The sequence below is a fragment of the Gracilinanus agilis genome, chromosome 5 (genome assembly GCF_016433145.1).
Source record: "Gracilinanus agilis isolate LMUSP501 chromosome 5, AgileGrace, whole genome shotgun sequence".
Lineage (NCBI taxonomy): Eukaryota > Metazoa > Chordata > Mammalia > Didelphimorphia > Didelphidae > Gracilinanus > Gracilinanus agilis.
In genome coordinates this window covers 188,962,774-188,981,936 of record NC_058134.1, presented here as the reverse complement: position 1 = coordinate 188,981,936, position 19,163 = coordinate 188,962,774, and the positions used below count along the sequence as shown (strand labels likewise).

Below are 19,163 nucleotides of genomic sequence, written 5' to 3'. Positions count from 1 at the left end.
AAACAGGACAGTCCTTGCTCTCAAGAGACTTATGTTCTAATGTGTTGGTTGTCCTTGTTCAGTGGTTTCAGTTGTGTCCCATTCTTCCTACCCCACGTGGGGTTTTCTTACTGGAGTGGTCTCCCATTTTCTTCTCCAGGCTCATTTTAAAGATAAGGTAACTGAGGCAAACAGGGTGAAGTAACTTGCCCAGTCATCACATAGCTAGCAAGTTTCTTTTTTTTAAAACCCTTACGTTGCCTCCAAGGTAAGGGTAGGCTATGGGGGTCAAGTGACTTGCCCAGGGTCACACAACTAGGAAGTGTCTGAGGCCAGATTTGAGCCCAGGACACTTCCCGTCTCTGGGCCTCACTCTCCATCCACTGAGCCCCCAAGGTGCCCCCAGCTAGTAAGTTTCTGAGGCTTAATTTGAACTCAGGTCTTCCTGACTCCAGGCCATGCATTCTATCCACTGTCCCACCTCACCATGAGGGAAACTGGAAAGGGAGATGCTAGGAGGTAGGAAGAGGGAAGTGAGGGACCTGTGGCCACTATGGAAACAGAGGGACAAGAAGGTCAAGCTTCTTGTCAATCAAAAGAGAAATGAAGTAGCTTGGCTGGGTCTTCTCAGGATGAGATACAACCAATTAGCTGCTAAGAAAAGTCAGTTCTACCTCGACAAAGTTTCTCCTTCTCCAGGCAAACCTTAGCTCAGGTTCTCATTCCCTCTAGCCTGGACTACCAGGAGAGCCTCCTATGTGGGCTCCCTGCCCATAGCCTTTTCTCCAATTCATCTTTTACAGAACTAACAAATGAACACTCCAAATGCCCTGGTCTGACTCACTTCCCTTAGGAAGCTTCATTGCTTCTCAGTGGCTACCAGAATAAAATATACAAATTCTTTTGCTTCTCATTTAAAGCCTTTCATAGTCTGATTCCAAGAATTCTACTGAATGGAAATTAAGGTTGGTGCTGCTTTATACCAAAGTAGACAAAGGGAAGCTCTTGCATTACCATAGACAAGAGAGAGAGGCAAAGGAATTCCTGGGTTTACAGGAGCATACCAATCCCATGCAAGTCTGGACAAAGGTGCCTTCTTTCAGGTTGGCATCCTATATTTAATACACTGCTTAGCTCTACTCTGAATTTCCCAGCCACATTTAGCTACTAGGGCTTCGGTGCCCCTTTGTTTCTTCTTCAATAGAGCATGGAAGATATCAAGCTTGAAAAATCTGCACCACATCCTGTTCAAGGCTTAGTTTGGTTGTTCCCTGGATCTCTGCCCCAAAGAATTTACCTAACAGGCTGAAGACTCTCCTTCAGAGCTTTTTACGTTTTGCTACTACTTAGACTGACTGTTAAGTCCAGTTTCCACTGAAGCTTATCCATAATCCATGGAGCCCCTCCTCAAAAAGACATCGATTCCCTTCTTGTTGCTAGGATCTGATGCCTCTTGCCCAGGTCCCTTGGCTAGTTACTTTACTACCCTGTTTAGCTAGATTTTTCTGCTTCACTTTTAAACCTGTGGAGTGCTGTATTTGAGACTCAGTGCTTTATTAACCAGCCTCCTAAAAAGGCTCCTGTTCCCTGTATGAGCTCTCCTGTTTGTTTTGGGATTCCTGTCACTGGACCTATCCTACCTGTCTGTTCCTTGCTTCCTTAGCTCACCTTGTAGACTTCATCTCTGGTCTAGTTGACTTATGTCATCTTCCAAATCTTCTAGGCCCTCCTCTTTGGCCCCTAGAGCTCCCCATTTCCCAACAAACTTATCTAGTGAAATTCCTTCTCTTTGTCCTTCCCCAGCCTCAAAATGTCACCTGGGATTTCCCATCCTTGAATACTTTGCAGAGCTTAGATTCCTAGAGATACAGAGATCTAGCCATTAGCATGCTTTCTTCTGTCAAATAATCTTTCTAATGAATTTCTACCATTATTTGTCTTTTCAAAAGCCTTTAATAGCTTTCAAGGGCATAAAGAATAGTCTAGGTTGTAAAGGCCTCTACAATCTAGCTCCTATCCATCTTTTCTGCCTCACCTCTTACTTTTCTTCACTTACTTGATGGCATTCAAAAGCTTTATAGTCTACTGCCAGGGAACAGTTGTGGGGGTGGAGGGGCATGCCATAAAAAAGTATAAGATCTAAATTAAACAGAAATTACAATTTTGAATCTGCCTGGCCCATTTTTCACCCTCCCAGTGTGAGATAATGCATTTACTTGGGAGCCAGATCAGAATGCAAATACTAATTGTTTCCTAGTATCTCTTTTACCTTAGATAAGTCATTAAAAGTCTCAGTCCTCAGCTATCAAATTAGGATGTTGGGCTAGATGGCTTCTCAGGTCTGTTCCAGTTTTAAATTTATGATGCTTTGTGTTTATGTTAACTAGACAGGAAGAGGACACTTTACTGCAAAGTAGAAGAAATGAAGATCAAACAATATAATTGAAAGAAAGATCTTCCTTTCACGTGCTAGAAGACATTCTTCCCATAGGATGCCCCCTCTACAGGTGGGGAGGGAACAAATTCAAGGAACATACAGGCTGGGGGGCTTGTAAAGCCAAGGAAACTCATGCCTTGGGTACTATAGAGTCACTGATGTTCCCTGGGGCTGTTCCTGGGCTCCTCAGCTGCTCTCTGCTTCCTGACCCTGGGCATCCCTACCCAGCTGCTTCCAGTGCTACTTTTCTGAAGCTTTCTGATCTTCTAGAATGATGATGACCCATTGCATTTATTACAGTTCTTAAGTTTTTCAGTCATTTTCCTTTAAAATGCTGTAATAATAATTAATCCTAATATAGCACTTTAAAGTTTGCAAAGTGCTTTACAGATATTAACTCATTTTATCCTCACAATAACTGAGGAATAGTTGTTACTATTGTCACCATTTTTCCGATGAGGAAACTAAGGCAAACTGTGATTAAATGACTTTCTTAGATAATCACATAGCTAACATGTGACTGAGGAGGAATTTGAACCAATTCCAGGCCCAGTAATCTATCAGTTGTGAAACTGTTCTACTGATTTTGACCAGTTTATGATTCATCCAAGTTTCTCAAAGTCTTTTTAATCCACCACTTTCATAATTTCTTCTTTTTTTAAATTCTTACTTTTTGTCTTAGAATCAATATTGTACATTGGTTCCAAGGCAGAAAAGCAGTAAGGGCTAGGCAATGGGGGTTAAGTGATTTGCCCAGGGTCATACAGCTAGAAAATATCTGAGGAAAAATTTGAAGCATCCGCTTTTTTCAGTTATTTTACAAAAAAAAAAAGTGCTGCTATAAATATTTTTGTACTTAATGAATCTTTTCCTTTTTCTCTGATAGTCTTTATTATATGAGCAGTACAATATTGCTAGTGCTATCCCTGGGTCAAAGGATATGCAAACTGAAGTTATGAGGTACCAGTGCTGATTATATTCCTTCTTTCTAAACTTCCTTTAGAAAATGTAAGAGTATAAAAAGTATAATGGGGGCAGCTGGGTAGCTCAGTGGATTGAGAGTCAGGCCTAGAGACGGGAGGTCCTAGGTTCAAACCTGGCCTCAGCCACTTCCCAGCTGTGTGTCCCTGGGCAAGTCACTTGACCCCCATTGCCTACCCTTACCACTCTTCCACCTAGGAGCCAATACACAGAAGTTAAGGGTTTAAAAAAAATAAGCCAAAAAAAAAGTATAATGGATACAATTAACAATCATAAATGTGAACATGAATAGGACGCACTGATCCATAAAATGGAGAGGAGTAGCAAAATGGATTAAAAGGTCGATTCTAACAATATCATTTTGTTTTGTTTTTATAAGATATATTCTAAATGGATAAATGACCTAAATATTAAAGGTCATATTATAAAATATTTTAAAAATAAGCACATAATGTATTTCTCACAGCTGTATACAAGGGGCCACATTCTTTACCAAAGGACTGTCAATTACAAAGATGAAATGATAATTTTGATTTAATAACAATACTTAGCATTTATATAGTATTTTAAGGTTTGTGTACAAATATTATCTTATCTACACTCAAAACAACCCTGGAAAATATCAAATTTTGGGGGCTATGGCAGAAGCAGTCTTTAGGATAGAATGCAGACCTCTAAATATTTTCAGTGACAAAAAGAACCGGGATCAATGATTTAGGTATGCAACTAAAGAAAAAAATGTAAAAAGCCAATAAAAATTTAAAAACAATTAAACACTAATAACTTCTTAATTACTAGAGCCAATAACCTTTTCTCAGTCCTCATTGTTCTTGGTATATCTATATATCTATATAGCTATATATATAAAACTTTTAATTTCTGTTTTAGAATCCATAGTAAGTATTGGTTCTAAGGCGGAAGGGAGATAAAGGTTAGGCAGTTGGAGTTAAATGACTTGCCCAGAGTCATCCAACTAGGAAGTGTCTGAGGCCTCCTTTGAACACAGGACCCACTGACTCCAGCCTGGCTCTCCGTCCACTCAGCCACCTAGCTGTCCCCTTTTGGTATATTTTTGTGGTGTGTGATACCAAAATGACTACCCTTTTCTCCTTACTAATCTATGTTATACGACTCTGTTCTCTCCTAGATTTTTGTCTTATCAACTGCTCCTTGGTCTTCTCTGCTGCTTTAAATTCCCATCCCTTAGGTGTGGGTATCTCTTACGTTGCTTTCCTAGTCATTTTCTTCTATATTTATTTTCTTTCTCTTAGTGATCTTATTCACTCTCATGGGCTCACTTATCCACTGATGCTAAAGGCTATAAACATAATCCTAATGGCTCCTTTAAATTTCTGTATCACATCTTTAGCTGCCTGATGATCATCTCCACTTGGGCTTCCCAACATCTCTGAAAACTCATCTCATCCAAAACCTAATTCTGTTCTTTCCCATCTAGCCTCATTTTCTGAAATATTTTTGACTTTTCACTCACCTGCATATCGAATTCCATAGCCAAGTCCTTCTGTTCTCCTTCATAATATTTGTCACGATTGCTCTGCTGGTTGATTAAAATTGTTCTATTTTTAAATAATGTGGTCTAGAAAAAGTAAAACCCATTACTGGGGTGTGGGGAGTGATGAATTTGAATGTAAAGAGATCCACAGAGTGCATTAAACTTAGAGTGACTTTCTAGGGACCCACAAACTTTACAGAGGAAGGCAGTGGAAGGTTATGGGCATTAAAAAAAACCCAGAAGAGCAGCTAAAGTGAAAACAAATCTGTAGAAAGCTTGGCCTCCTTTCACACATTAGGTGATAAATGTTTGTTGACTAAAATGACATAAATAAGTGACATCTGTTGCTTCGCTTTCATTTCCTCATCTAGATGAAAGAAAAAACATAATACTCTGAATTGTAGGCACAAGACTGCCAGATACAATTTCTATTCATTTATTATCATTTTATGAACTATGATTTAGGGAAAAAATTTTATTATCATTTTAAATTTAAACATTGTTCTACTTGAGAGATGTCCAAATTGACAGTTCCCTATACCTTTTGACATGTTTTTCCCACAAGACATTTTAAAGTAATATTTATAACAGGATTCTAGAACATGGGAAAATTTTGAGAGGATAGATTGCCCAGAATAATGTAAAATTTATTATTTTTCTTCCTCAATCCAGAACAATGGAAACTTAATTTGGGGGAATTGTTTTCCTAAAACCTCTCAATCCTTCTAAAACAACTCACCCCAAGTATTCTTTCCCTGCCCCTCCCCCTCAGGACTCCCTTCCCTCTCAAACTAGTCAAGGAAGTAATTGAGATACTTCTTCCCTTTGGTCAACATGGTAATCCCCTCTGGGAAAAGGGACAGACAAAGATCTTGGCCAGATATGAAGAATTTCTCATCTGATTACCATACTTAATTTATTGTCTTGGGTTTGTTCTTGACCTTTTACAAACTTTCATCAAGGTTAATCCAAAAGAAGGGGGGAGGAGGGGAATGTCTGTAGAAGATATTCCAAGAATTTTGATTAAGTGCTGATGTTACCATTCTTAGTTAAATTTGGTATGGATATTTGACTGGAGAAAGAGTTAAGGTTTGATATTTTGAAGGAATATAATGTGGAGATTATAGAGTGCCACATATAGGAACACTTTCTATCTAAGCAGGGTTTGAGAATGTAAATAATAAAAAGATCAGAGTTCAAATCCTCTATCAGACACTTAGCCGAAAGATACTTAAGCCCTGTCTCAATTTTCTCTAAATATGTCAAAGTATTGTGAGAATATAAATGAATGTTAACCTGTGTTGATGAAATTCATTAAAATGAGTGATACTTGAGCTGACAATTGTCACACATTCTCTCCTCACTGCTCATAAGAGAGTTCCCTTCCCTTTGAATCCTGCTTAAAAATTTCAAAATTGCCCCCTTCAGTGATTTATACTATTATTAATTTTTGCTCCTGGTATCCCAGGTAATGATAAGCATTTCAGCTTCCAGTTCCACAAGATCTGAAAATGTTGGGTAAGTGAAAAAGTCAACAAGCATTTATTATATGCCAGGCTTCCTGCTAAGTATTGGGATAGGAGTAGAGGCAGAAACAAGCCCCTATTTTCAAGGAACTCACTCATGCTACAATGGAGGAGACAATCTGCAAACAGCTAGTTATAAGGAGATGTATACTATAGAATAAATCAGAGATAATCTCAGAAGGGAAGGAATGAGCATGAAGGGGGAATGGCATAGACTTCAAACAAATGTTGGGGTTTTAGTTTAGATTTGAAGGAAGCCAAGAGGTGAAGATAAGGAGAGAGAATTCCAGGCTTGGGAACAGTCAGTAAAAAATTCAGAGTTGGAAAGCAGAAAGTTTAAAATTCAAGAAGCCTGGGATCATTGGCTGGAAGGGAATAAGATGTAAGAAGACTGAAAAGATGGGGAGAGGTCAGGTTACAGAGGTCCTTATGGGCCAAACATTGGATAGTTTATTCTGGAAGTTAATAGAAAGTCACTGGAGTTGGGGTTTGGGGAAGCAGAAGAGTATAATATGGTAGAATTACATGGTTTCAGCTGGGCTTTAAAAAGTAGATTTGGGGAGAAGACTAGGGGATGGACTAAGGTAGAAAGTGCCTAGAAGAAGACTTAACGAGTAAGTTTTGGAAATAGTTGAGGTTTGAGGCAGGGTCAGAGGACAGAAGGGGGTGGGGACATTTGCCAGAGATGTTAAGAAGGTAGACTTGACAAAATTCTGGAAGCTGATTGGATATGGAGAACATCCAGTTCAAGTTGTCCAATAGTGTTTAGAGATTTAAGACTGCAGATCAGGAGAGAGTTCTAGGGCTCCATAAATATTCTCACTCAGGTTCAAAGAATTAGAATTGAGTCTTCCAGACCTGTTTATGTTGCTAGGCCAAAATGTCTGATAGCAAACTGGACGGAGATTCAGAAAAGAAGAATGAGGAGCAGGGAGGCAGGTAAGAGAATCAAGAAAAAGCTTTTTAAGAAAGGTGAATGGAAAGTGGCCTAAATTGGGAAAAATTTGGGCTAAGTAGGTGAAGGGATTCCGTGCCAATGGGTTGACAAGAGAAGGGATCATATGTAATACAAATATATATATGTATATACACGTATATTTTTACATAACATATATATGAGGATGCTAAATTAGAATGGATAGGACTGGGTAACTGAGGTGAGGATGACATAGATTTGTGAATTTTGAGTGATTGGGAAGATGATGGTATCCTCAAGTAATAGGGGAGTTGAGAGGACTGGGAGGAAGGAGACGTTTTGAGTTTCAAATGTATGAGGTCTCTAGTTCAAGATGACCAACAACAGCATTTGGAAATGATGAGGTTAAGCCTGGATCTGGAATCACATACATATATGTTTTGTAGTCTTTTTTTTAAACCCTTACCTTCTGTCCTACTCTTAAGTGACTTGCCCAAACTTACACAGGTAGGAAGTTTCTGAGGTCAGATTTGCACCCAGGGTGTCCCTTCTCCAGGCTCTCACCCAATTAAGGAGAAGACTTAAGTTATAATTCAGGAAGTCAAAGGCTGCAGAGAAGTTAAGCTGGATGAAGTTTGAGAAAAGGCAATGAAGATCATTGGTGACTGGAAGGGATGGAGAGTGCTAATAAAGAGCTTAAGGAGGGGAAGCACGTTTATGAGCAGCAGGGATTCAGTCAGTGAACAAGGAGAAGTTGGACATTAGTAAAAGTGGGGATCACAGAGCAGGCCAACTGTTGGAGAAGAAGGATTAGAAAGCAGTTCCCAGGTACTCCTAGAGGAGTGAGAGCTTCAACAGTGAAGGAGGAGGTAGTGGCAGAAGGCATCAGAATTGTTGAGGTGAGAAGGAAGAAGTTCTAGAATGGTCAGTATAGTCAAGGTTCTCTGTGAGGTTTGAGGAGGAATATAAAAGTTGAAAGGAGTTAGTATAATAAGTGCAATGGTGAGCCAATGAAGGAGATGCAACTGTCTTGGTGCAGTGAAGGCTCAAACTGACATTATGTAACATTTGTAGAGGTGCCAGGCCACAACTGGGTTTTGTGACTTAAGTTTTATGACTTTCTCCAACTTCTTTCAGCAGCTAGTGGCTACCAGGCAAGTGGTTGGAAATAATCTAAGGCTGTGTCTTGATTGTGCAGAATTCTTTTTTAGAATAAGAGACAATAGTGTATAGAGTTGAACTGATTCACCCAGGGGCCCATGATAGCTTGGGAAAGAACTGAGTCTGCACAGAAGGGTGGGGAGTGGAAGGACCGGAGGAGGAACCTTGGAATTGCCTGGTGAGAGGAGAGGTGGAGTGACAATGGAGTACTTCAGATCAAGAAATCCTTTCAAATTTTATAATTTTAGCTTTATGCTTGGTTCCCTCCCACCTTCACCCTCATCCCACTAACTCTAATTTTCTGCTCATCCACCCCACATCTCTTAATCTGATCCCTTTTTTGTTCAAATATCCATATAGAATTTATTACCTCTTAATTTATCATTTGTTTTTAAATTTTAATTAGTTTATTGTTCTAAAAACTAGTTAATTATGTTAGATTGTTATGCTTTTAATGCAAAATATTCATTCATTAAGCATTTACCTTGCCCTAGATATAACATTACATATATATAATAATAATGCTAAATGGGGATACAATTCCACCTCCAAAAAGACAAATCCCTGCCCTCTAATAGGGAGAGATAACCTTGATGTATTAGAGAAGTTTGGGAGAAATTCACCCATAGGAGAAGGAGACTGAAGCTGTAGTAGAAAACAGCTGAAGCACAGTGGCAAAAATTTGAAAATATTTACCATATAACTGGTATAACTTTCCTTTCTGGTCCTCTCCACCCCCATGGTGATAACCCTATCCATTTTGCTTTATGCTTATCATCTACTTTAATCTTTATAATATATATCCTTATGAGATAGGTAATACTATTTTAGAGATGAAGGAAATTGAGGCCCTGAGAGGTTAAGTGATTTGCTTAATATTGCGAAACAAGTCAGCTCAGTTTTAAAAAAAATCTCTTTACCTTCTGTCTTAATAGAAATTGTAGAAGGGCAAGGACTAGGCAAATGGGGTTGTGATTTGCACAGGAAATATTTGAGGCCAAATTTCAACCTAGGTCCTCCTAATTCCAAGCCTGGCCAGCTCTGTCCACTGTGCCACCTAACTGTCCTCTAACTCATTTCTTTTGAGCTTAAACTAAACGTTTCTTGAGCTTAAACTGAATGCTATAAAAAGTTAACTTCCTAAAAGTCATTTTAAGGGCCTACATCTGCTAAGTACTAGGAATACCAAAGGAAGGTAACAAGAGAGTTCCCTACTCAAGGAACTAAAAAATTGGGAAAACGATATATAATAATAGGACAAATTGGAAATGATCAACAAAGGGAAAGACCAAGAATTAAGGAGGTTCCAGAAAGGATTCCTGAAAAAAGGTGGAAATTTACCTTGGACTTGAAAGAAAACAGGAGGCAGAGATGGACAAAATTTTGAGTGTCTTTATGGAAATCACAAGGAGGGCCATTGTCACTGGGTCAAAGTACCTGGAGGGAGTGGTGAGGTGTAAGGTGCACAAGATCTAATAATACATGGCTCAAAAATTGTTTTTTCAGAGTAAGAGGTGGCAAAAATTGAATTAAAACCAGTTTCTTTCTATTACTGAAGCAAAAAATTGCTTCAATAATAATGTAACTTGTAGTGATATATATATATACATATATATATATATTTGTATTATTAGTAGTGACTGATTTATTTCAAACAGGAATTCAACTTCCCTAAAAATATTCTGTCTAGTGCTTTCTACACGGAGATAATTGGAAATTAGTTATTTAGAAAAATTTATAATGAATTTATAATGAGCCAAAAGTGTTTCCAAATACACAGCTTTATGTGAAACCAGATCTTCCCATTTCATACCTCTGTTTTAAAGTATATAGTTTAAAGTTATTTTTCAAAATTGTCCTGCTTCTCTTCTTCCTTCAGACCTTCTGTTTCCTTTTGGGCATTTAAAAAACTTAATAGCCCCTTTTAAAAGAATTTTACATCATTGCTAATACCTGTCCTTTCAGATCCTCTCCCTACCCTCTTGCCATTAAAAAGAGACAAAGGAAAAAACCCAAAACTGTAAACTAATGAAACAAAATGAATCCACACAGTGGCCATATTTTTGCACCTTGAGTCTTACTACCTTTCTCTGAGGAGGTGGATATCTTGTCTTTTAGATATTAGGTTGGTCTTTTCATCTATGAGTGAGTACTTAAGGATTTTCAAAGGCATTATTTACAATGTTTTTATGATTGTATAAAATGTTCTAGTTATTTGATCTGCATCAGAAGCATACCCAGGGTTCTATGAAATCTAGCCTTCGTAATTTTTTACAATGAAATAATCCTTTACATCTATATAAAAATTTGGTCATTCTTTGATGGGGGCACCCTTTTAGATTCTAATGCTTTCCTTTTGTCTTGAATTAAGCACCATGCTTGGCACATTTAAGTTTAATAAATGCTTTACTTCTCAGGTCTAATCTCCCCATCCAGGTTCAGGAAGTTTGCTTTGTTTGAGGCTATTCTTTCTAGTATTATCCTACCCCCAAACCCTGCTTCTTAAAGATTATTACAATAGCCTCAAATTTCTACCCATTTCAGTCCATCCTTTATATTGCAAAGTTATATTTTTTTAAGTTCCTCCGACCACTTCCCCACCCAATTTTCTCTAGGAACTTCTTATTGCCTTTAGGACAAATGTAAACTTAAGTTTTTAATATTGGAAACTCACCTTCCTTTTCCAACCTCATTGCACTTATCCTCCTAAATTGAGATCCACACAAACTGTGAACTTGTTCACTTTCCTGGTCTCCTTGCTCGGGCAATCTCTAGTCCCTCCTCACTTCAGCTTCAGAGAACTTCCCTTCACATAAGAAGCGATGCATACTACCTCTTAAATGAAGCCTTTTCTAAAACCCTGTTCAGTGCTCAACTGTGCTCTTTGTTTTACGCTCCATTAGAGAATAAATTCCTTAGGAGCAGGAATTGTTTTCAGTCGTTTATTCCTAGTTTCTAGCACCATTCCTGGCCTATTGCAAGGGTTAATAAACACTTGTTGATTTGATTAAACACTTGTTGATTTCTTAAACTAAACTTAACTCTCCCCACCTTACCAACAAACCTGATCTTTTTGTTTCCCTCAGTAGTATTTCTCTTAAACCCAAAACGTTGGAATTCTTTTGGTTCCTTCTTCCTTAACCTTTATTTCCAGGCAAAATCACCAAGACCCTTCCATTGATGAAATGGCAAGAGCAGTCTGGATACCAAATCAGTTCTCTCAAGCGTTTTCTTTAAATTTTAATCTATTCCATTCCACTTTGGATTTTTTATCTGTTTCAGATTTTTATTACTTCGTAGCTGAAATGTTGCATTTTGCCAACCCCCCCCCCCCCCCCCCGCCTACGTACCTATGCAGGAGCAATTTTTTCTAAAGCATAGCGGCTCTGCACACTGCAACTACTTCAATGTTCCCTCCTGCCCATAAAAAATTCAAATCGCTTAGCCAGGCATTCCAGGGCTGATGTTCCTTTCCTTTGCGTAAGTAAATCAACCCTCTGTTACTCCCAAGTTCTATTCCCTCACCTCCCCACCTTGGAGTTTTATTTTTCTGCCTTTAAGTGCTTGGGTGATCATTTCCCTCCAATATCTATTTCGAGTGTGCGAACCAGAGCAGCGGGCCTGAGTAGGAGAAAATGAAATTTAGGGAACTCAAATTTGGGTTGGTAGAATCTGGACTAGAGCGCTGGGGATGGAGATTTGGGTTGCTACGAAAAGTACAAGCCTCATTTCTCCCTTCCACCCGCCCACTGTCGCGCAAGCGCTACAACTCGCTACAACTATTCGAATGCTTGTGTGCGCGCGCGCTGGGTGACGCCACTCCCGGTCCCACCTCCTGCTCTGCGGCGGTAGCGTCGGGGGCGGTGTCAGCGTCAGCCCTGGCCTGGGCGATTGGAAGGGAGGGCGAGAGGGAGGGAGGAGGCGCCATGGCCGCCGCTATCACCGACATGGCCGACCTGGAGGAGCTCTCCCGCCTGAGTCCTCTGCCCTCCGGGAGTCCCAATCCTGCAACGCGGACCCGGGCCGAGCCTTCTGGGGGGGAGGAAGAGGAGGAAGAGGAGGAGGAAGAAGAGGAGGCCGAAGCGCAGGCGGTGGCAGAGCTGCTGCTAAACGGCGACGGCGGGGGTGGGGGCGGCGGCGGCGGTGGCGGCGGCGGGGGCGAGGCGGAGACGATGTCTGAACCAAGCCCGGAGAGCGCCAGCCAGGCCGGGGAAGACGAGGACGAGGAGGAAGAGGAGGAGGAAGACGAGAGCAGCAGCAGTAGCGGGGGAGGCGAGGAGGAGAGCAGCGCCGAGAGCCTGGTGGGTAGCGGCAGTAGTAGCGACGAGACTCGCTCGCTCAGTCCCGGCGCCGCCAGCAGCAGCAGCGGCGATGGAGACGGCAAGGAGGGCCTGGAAGAGCCCAAGGGACCGCGGGGCGGCCAGGGCAGCTGCAGCGGCGGCGGCAGCGGCGGCGGCGGAGGAGCCGGCGGTGGTGGTGGCAGCAGCAGCAGCAGCGTTGTCTCTAGCGCCGGGGATGAAGGCTATGGGACCGGGGGAGGCGGAAGCAGTGCTACCTCGGTGGGCAGGAGAGGCAGCTTGGAGGTGTCCTCGGACGGGGAACCCCTGAGCCGCATGGACTCGGAGGACAGGTCAGTGCCATACCGCGCTCCTCCCCGGAGGCCGGGGGATTTCTCTGGCCCTCCCAGAGAAGTCTCCGATGGGTCCGTGACCACAGCACCCCGCCCCTTCGGCCGCAGATCAGCGGCCAACTCTCAAACCACCTTTTTTTCTTCCTTTCCTTTCCCCGCCCCGTTTTTCTCCGGGGTTCCCCCCCCCAACCCCAGTCCCAGAGGGAGAACGAGGGAGACCCAAAGTCCGACCTAACTCAGAAACCTGCCGCTTGCAGAGCCTGCCTGAGGCCGCGGTCTGTCCGAGCACGCCCAAGGTTAGCTGCAACCATGTTCACGAACAGTTGTCAGAAGTATAATTGACAAGTGTTTTCCAACATGGCTGGTCTAGCCCGGCTGCTACCGCCGCACAACTTCCTCGTCCAAGGAAGAGCCTAGGCTCTCTTTATCTCCCCCCGCCCCAATCTAGAATGATTTGGGCTTTTTTTTTTTTAGTTAAGGGACCAAAGTTTTCCACAATTCAGTCTTTTTAACAATTAATCTACTAACCTTTTTTTCGAGGTAGGAGGGGCTTTATTTGCATACCTTTTGCCATCAAGTGTGGGAGAAGCATAAAAATGATTGGTTTCCTGTTTTAGTTGTGATTTTTATATTCCAGGATTATTCCGATACTTTTAGGAGAGAAAAAAAGCGGGAGGGGATGGATGGTTTGTAATTTTGTTCCTAACTGAACACTAGAAGGCACAGAGCTGTAGAAGACATTTAACCGATTATTTATTTCTTACTTGTACCAAATATCATTAGTCCATTAATGAAATTTTTCCTTAGAAACTTTTAAAACAGTGTCCTGATTTCGCATGACAGATAAAACACAAAGCTTGTTGCCATGTGGTGGAAAGGCCTTGCATGCATTTTTCTTGTTTGGTAATATTTGTTTTCTCAGTTACTGAAAACAGTTAGGTGGTATAAATAATAAGAAATTTCATTGCTGCTTCTCCCTAGTATGAGATAATGCTTTAGAAAAAATATCCCATTTTTGTGTTACTGCTTTTTATGTCTGGCATTATGTTTTGCTTTTCAGGTTAACAATTGCTTAGTTGGTTTTTAATTTGTACCATGATTTAAAAAAGATTGGTAGTGGGATGCAGCCAAAGCAATGAGTGGGTTAAATGAGACTAGTAGCATTAATTGCAGATGTTTAATGATTATTATTTTCCTGTTTATGCCCAAGTTTATTTGCTACTTTCTGTTACAAATACAACAAAGTTTACAATATTTTGACAGTTATGTAAGCTTGGTTGACATTTCTTTTAATGTTATTTTTTTAATGTTGTCATAGTGTAAAAATAAAAACACTTGGGTGTTTATAATGCATGGGTGTGATGGCATATTTTATACTTTATGCTATCCATTGGAAAAACTCATGGAAATTATGAATGTTCTACTTGAAGAGAATACTTCTGGCCACATGTTCCTCGGTTGGCTCATTCAGTACAGTCACTTCCTAAGGGCAACATAATGGTGATTTGGGTGCTTGCACTTGGAATCCTGGAGTAATGACTCCCATTGGACATTTGACAGTTGTAAGACCCAGTGCAAATCATTTAATCTTATTCTGCACCTCAGTTTCTTCATCAATAAAATGGGCATAATAGCATTTATTTTGTGGCATTGTGTAAAATATTTAACAAACCATGAAGTGTGCTAATAGTTTAATGGGATCTGTTTTGGTTTATATAATCAAAGAAAATGGCATTTTAAAGACTAGCATAATTCATCTTATACAATAATTGAAATTGCAATGACATAATTTAAACCGTTTGTTCCTGAATTAAAAAAAAATTGTTCTGTACTTAAAACACCAAAGAAAGCAATCTTAAATGAAGTCACAATAATTTTTGTACATTACTTCAATATAACAGATTTATACCTTTCCAAGAAGTTTATTGTCTTTAAGTTTTCTTGGCTTGGAAAATTTTATGTATATGACCTAAATTTGGAAAATACTTATTATGATGCTAATCTAGAGAACAAAGGTATGCATTTTGTAGGAACCTGATCAAATGTAACCTTTTACTATGTTTTATAATTTCTGCCACAGTTTGGCCTTTTAGACTACTCAAAGAATCTGTTCCAGAAATTTACTGTAGAAGTTGGCTGGAATGATCAGAATACTTTGGATGGGGGTGAGACTTGGAAGATTTGTATATAACAAGAAGGGGAAATTGCTAAGAGAAGCAAGCCAGGTTGGATGAACTTAAGTGACTAGATTAAAAGGCCCTCTTAGGGGAGGGGTTTAAGTCTGAAATTGTAGTTTGAGCACTGATGAATCCTTTTAACAGACTTAACACATGAATCCTTTTAACAGACCTAACACAGTGTAATGGTATATATCTGGTTGCAATCTTGCTTCTATGTTTACCTTAACTTTTTACCCATTGTACTTTGGGTCATTTGTCTGAATTTGACTGTCAGCTGTCAGAATTTTATTTTTTAAAAGGCAAGTTTGAAGCTGTTTTGTGGAAGACTTAAGAATGGCTAAATACTCATAGTAGAGCCATTAACTTGATTGAATAGGTGAGTGACAAAATGAGGGTGAATTTTAAAAGATCTGCAGGATGTTTTGGTTAAGAGTGTGTGTGTGTGTGTGTGTGTGTGTGTGTGTGTTTTAAAAGACATAATTTAGGGATGAGCTAATTAAATTTTACTCACCTGAGAGTTCTGGAAAGCATAAATCCTAGCCTCATTTTCTTGCCCCTAGGCAGTTTTACAACATGAATGAATTAAGCATCAACTATGGAGAATTATTTCTATTTTCCCCCTCAACCTCTTGTTTCCTTCCAGTTTTTGTCAAGGTGTCTCTAAATGGAGAATGGCATTTTAGTTAGCTAATGAATGCCCTTTTGTAGTTTGAAGTGTCAAGTATAACAAAGCAGACTATTTTTAGTATCAGTGATTTAAATGAGGTTATTTGGCCCATCTTTAATTATTCCCCCAGTTGAAATTGAGAAGACAAAGATTTCCTGAATCTCTGTATGTGTTATTTTAACTGAAGATTGGAAAGTCCATGAGATGGTGGAAGCAGCATGAGATAGTAGTGATCTAACCTCAGTCAGAACTGGGTTTAAGTTATTTTGGCACATACTGACTCAACACTGGGCAAGTCACTTAATTTCTTGGTGCCTAAGGAACTTTTTTGAGACTTGAACATTTGCAGAGAACGTTCACATCTCAATCAGAAAATGCTTAGAGATCCCTGGACCATAGAAATCATAGGTTTTATGCTTTTACTTGGCAGGGTACCCAGTCTGCTCATCTGACTTGTGATTTCTGTTCCCAAAGAGATTTTTTGAGATTATCTGTCAATAAGAACTCTGCATACTGAACTTGAATTTTATTGAATTTTCCAGTTATTTAAGTTATGTGTGTATAGACATTTTCTGCTTCTTTCATGGACTCAAAGGCCTTCAGTTTCTCAAACTTGTCTCAGCTTGTGATTTGTCAGTCAAGAACTCCAGTGTTACCTTTGTGATAAAGTAGGTAGGATTTTTGTGAAAGCACTGAAGAAATAATCATTGTGTTTTACATTTTTCCTAGTTCTCAACTCAAAAAGTAGACAATTGCTATTAATTAAAAAAAATTTCAAGGGTGATGTTATGAGGGATCTTATTAAACATTATTATGGTAAATTCGATTTTAACTCAGTTTTACTATTTTGGAAGGAAGAAGCAAGATAAAATTTTATTGCTGTTTGTTGGGAATGATAAAAATCTAAGTTGTAAATTAAGGAACCTGAAACTAGAAAAGAGCCTTTGCTCTTTTGCAACATCTTAATTTTATCTATGAGTTAGTATATTTATTGAATGGATGCACAATTTCTTTTAGATAATGATAAGACTGAAAGGTGTACTGACTTGCTAAACCCAGGTCCAAGTTTTCTTGACTCTGTATGCCATGTTGCCTTTCTGTTGGCATAAAAAAATAATCCCCCAGAGAGATCAGTAATATGTAACATAAAAGAGATCAAGTGGCACCTGAGACAGATAATTTTGTCACTACCTTAACTTGTTTAAAAATTGACATACTAGATAGGACTCCCTGTCATGGAATTTACAATTTAATTGTGGAAATAAGATGAGAAAGTCTTAGAAGTAGTAAGACTTTATGTTGCACGGTTGTTTTCAGTCCATGTCTGACTCTTTATGGCCTCATTTGGGATTTTCTTGGCACAGATACTAGAGTAGTTTGCTATTTCCTTCTAGCTTATTTTATAGATGTGGAACCCAGGCAAACAGGGTTAAGTGAATTTCCAGTGCCATGTATGTTTCTGAGGCTATATTTTGATGTCTTGACTCCAGGCCCAGCATTCGTTCTATCCTCTGTGCCACCTAGCTGCTGAAAGCAACATATGAGGACCTAAATTGAGTAGTTTGATATGTTGTTATTGCTGTCTAGGCTTAGTCTGTCACTGGAAGCCTACATGTATTCAATTTCTTTTGAACCAGGAAGTAATGTGAAAAAGGCAGTCAAGGCAATATCTATAGTCAAGGCAATAAAGAAACACAGCTGAAGAGAATCTGGATTAGAGAGTGGTAGTAAGAAAAACTTCTGGTTGGGGTTTACATTGTGTTGCCCATGATTTCTTTTTTGCTTTTACCTTAGTCTTTTAAGCCAAAAGAAATCTTGTGGGCCTATACTAGACTTGCTCCCAGAGTTGTCATATAGGGGTTAGGAAGAAACAAAATTAAATTTGGTAGCTTTTCCTTTATACAAGAATGGTATCATTTCTAACTTGTTTCAGCAGTTTTCTTCACTTTCAAGTATAATGGGCTATGATTGTTAAGGGAACAAGATGTTCTCTTTTATCTTAGATCATTTTTTCTAAGAGATTGTTATAAGCCCCTTCTTTGGTTGAAGAGTCAAGACTGAGAAAAAGGAAGGGTAGAAAGTCTTGTTTCACTTTGGTTGACTTTGAAAATTTGGACCTAATCTTATCACCTTGACCTGACTTGAGAAACTTTCCTTTAGCCAATAGTTTTCAAAAGTTGACAAAAAAGAAAAAGATAGTTAATGGCCTAAATTTAGCTTGTCTTACTCCTAAGTCTACTTACCTTACTGATTCTACAGACTCTTTAAGCAATGTATACTTAAAAAGGTTAATGTTCACTCTGTTCACATTTGAAAGTCTTCATTTAATAAATGGATGTTGTCATACGTGTAAACTTAGATTCTGTGGATGTTGTATGTTTACCATATATATTATATATGTTATAGTGCAAAGTAGAATTCAGCCAAATAGCACAAAGTACAATTGAATAGAAGCCATGCTGAAAGATTCATGGTAAAGTATTTGGACCTCATGTCTGTTGACACCATAATAGTGTTTTTTTTACACCCTTAACTTCTGTGTATTTGCTCCTTGGTGGAAGAGTGGTAAGGGTCACACAGCTGGGTGCATTGGTTTTTCTTAAAGGTGTGTATAGTTGTTTTGGTGCATGTTCAGTTATGAATACATATAGAATCTTTGCATTTGGAAGAACTGAAGGGGTTAGCACAATACCTGGCACAGAATAGGTTCTTAAATGTAAGACCTCTTTTACCTAAGTTATTTCTGAGTTTATAGTATTCAAGTCTCCTATAAATTATGACCTCTTTATTTGCAAGAGTCTGAACTGACCAGGAGTGCATCTCCTATGGATTTTGTTACTGTACGTACTGTATTCATGGTTACAGATTTTTTTTTTTACATTTTTAAACCCTTAACTTCTGTGTATTGGCTCCTTGGTAGAAGAGTGGTAAGGGTGGGCAATGGGGGTCAAGTGATTTGCCCAGGGTCACACAGATGCCTAGGCCTGACTCTCAATCCACTGAGCTACCCAGCTGCCCCCATGGGTACAGATTTGAACAGTCCAGGTTTCATGAATTCCTGGGGCCAGGAAAATTAAGGATACACTTGTCAATCTGAGATGACCCTTTTGCAAATAATAGCTAGCCTAGTCTTGTGGCAGATAGGGACCTTTCCCAGGAAACTTTTCTCACTT

The 19,163-nt window shown here is 39.5% G+C and overlaps 1 protein-coding gene across 5 annotated transcripts in view; it reads left to right on the top strand.

The window, feature by feature from the left end:
* The first annotated feature begins 12,418 nt into the window (after positions 1-12,418).
* AEBP2 (AE binding protein 2) overlaps positions 12,419-19,163 on the top strand; it is a 69,936-nt gene continuing 63,191 nt past the window's right edge. For 4 of the 5 annotated variants that reach the window (XM_044679889.1, XM_044679890.1, XM_044679892.1 and 1 more), the window contains exon 1: positions 12,440-13,143. In XM_044679889.1, the coding sequence (XP_044535824.1) occupies positions 12,440-13,143 (704 nt within the window). Of the gene's footprint in view, positions 13,144-19,163 lie in introns of all 5 variants that reach the window. The other variant, XM_044679894.1, reaches the window with a different exon arrangement.